Consider the following 1,492-nt stretch of genomic DNA (forward strand, 5'->3'; position numbering starts at 1 on the left):
TTCGGATACGCGCTTATTCGGCAATATTTAGAAATTAATATTTCGTCAACTATTGCAAAAATTGCAAAATTGTAAAGGACTTTTCGACCGAATTTTTAATTAGAAATAACGCTACATGATTAGCGTCCGCTATTTAAGAAACACCCTGTATAGCGACGACATCGCATAGATGTTGAGACGGTGAGAAGCTCACCTGTTTCTGGGCCTTGTCCATGATACGGTACGAGGGTGAATTGTGATGACCGGATGCTGCGACGACGGCGCCCGCCTTACGAGACACGCATTGCCCCATATAGATCCGCCAACCTTGTCCCAACACCGAATGCTGTTCACATAAGAGAGTATTCATTAATAAAAGTACGAGTAGTCTGTAAATACGCGTTCGTGCGCTTACGCTAATTGTTAAAGCCATTTAGAGGAGAGCAACACGTAAAGTTGAAGATAGACCAAGATACCGTGTAAATTAGTAGACAAGAGTTTTTCCCTTAACACACGTTATTATACGTCCGCATACTATCGACGACGACATAGCGGAAAGAGTTAAATTTATGAGTATAACAGTTCTCATCCCGATTGCACACCTGCCTCCCCATTCGCTTTCATTAACATTTCAGCTCGCAGCTGATCGATGGAGAATCTTCATTCGATAGAAGCGAAAATCATTAAGCGAAAAGAAAGTATAAATAGCGGAAGAATATATATGCAGCCAGGGCATCAAGAAGTAGACAGAGTACCACCACCTGAAGTAACATGTAAGTCCGGGAAAAGTTCCGCGCTGATCGATAAAGCCTATTTCTCTGTCGAAAGGAGAAAATGCGCGATTTAACCAGAGGCACCGGTCGAGGTATGCCGAGGTACATCATCTATGATTACCTTTCGCGTTACGGCACCGGTTCTCAATCTTGCAGGTCACGAACCGAACTCGCGTCCCCATTAGATACACCGGTGTTGCGATATACAGAATGTTCTGAAGAAGAGACATTAGCAGCGAAGCGCGAAGGAAGAAACATTCCAAGAAATATGTATAAAACGTGATTTTTGCTTGGAATTCTTTTGCGGCAATAAAGGATCTTGTAAAAATAGTTAAAAAGAAAGTCACGTGTAGAAATATATAAATTACTTTAATGGAAGAGAAACGTTTAATAAAATAATCCTAATGGCATCATTCGACTATCGATAAATTCACGGCATAAATCTATGTTATAAGGGCAGTGATTGTGTTAAAACCGGGAAATAGGACACGGATTTTAAAAACCCGATTCTCTCTCTCGAGCGTCGCTCTCGTCGAAAATTCGGCACGGATCGAACGTAGATGGGTATTGACCCACAAGCAAATACGATAGCAATGACTCTCTAAACATTCAATGATGTCTCTCGCAAGATGACTATCATTAATACCGTTACGTAAATATATAATGTGTGTATGTGTGTGTGTGTATGTGTGTGTGTGTGTGTGTGTGTAAATATTTTTCAAATTTTATATTATATTTAT

General features: G+C 40.5%; 1 protein-coding gene across 2 annotated transcripts in view; it reads right to left on the reverse strand.

The window, feature by feature from the left end:
- The window catches only part of LOC108749973 (putative mediator of RNA polymerase II transcription subunit 26), a 36,951-nt gene that overhangs the window by 30,440 nt on the left and 5,019 nt on the right, over window positions 1-1,492 (reverse strand). For both annotated transcript variants that reach the window (XM_018489088.1, XM_018489087.1), the window contains one exon: window positions 194-325. In XM_018489088.1, coding sequence (XP_018344590.1) covers window positions 194-292 — 99 coding nt within the window. In that variant the 5' untranslated portion in view covers window positions 293-325. The remainder of the gene's footprint in view (window positions 1-193; window positions 326-1,492) is intronic.

The sequence above is a fragment of the Trachymyrmex septentrionalis genome, unplaced genomic scaffold (assembly GCF_001594115.1).
Source record: "Trachymyrmex septentrionalis isolate Tsep2-gDNA-1 unplaced genomic scaffold, Tsep1.0 scaffold32, whole genome shotgun sequence".
NCBI lineage: Eukaryota > Metazoa > Arthropoda > Insecta > Hymenoptera > Formicidae > Trachymyrmex > Trachymyrmex septentrionalis.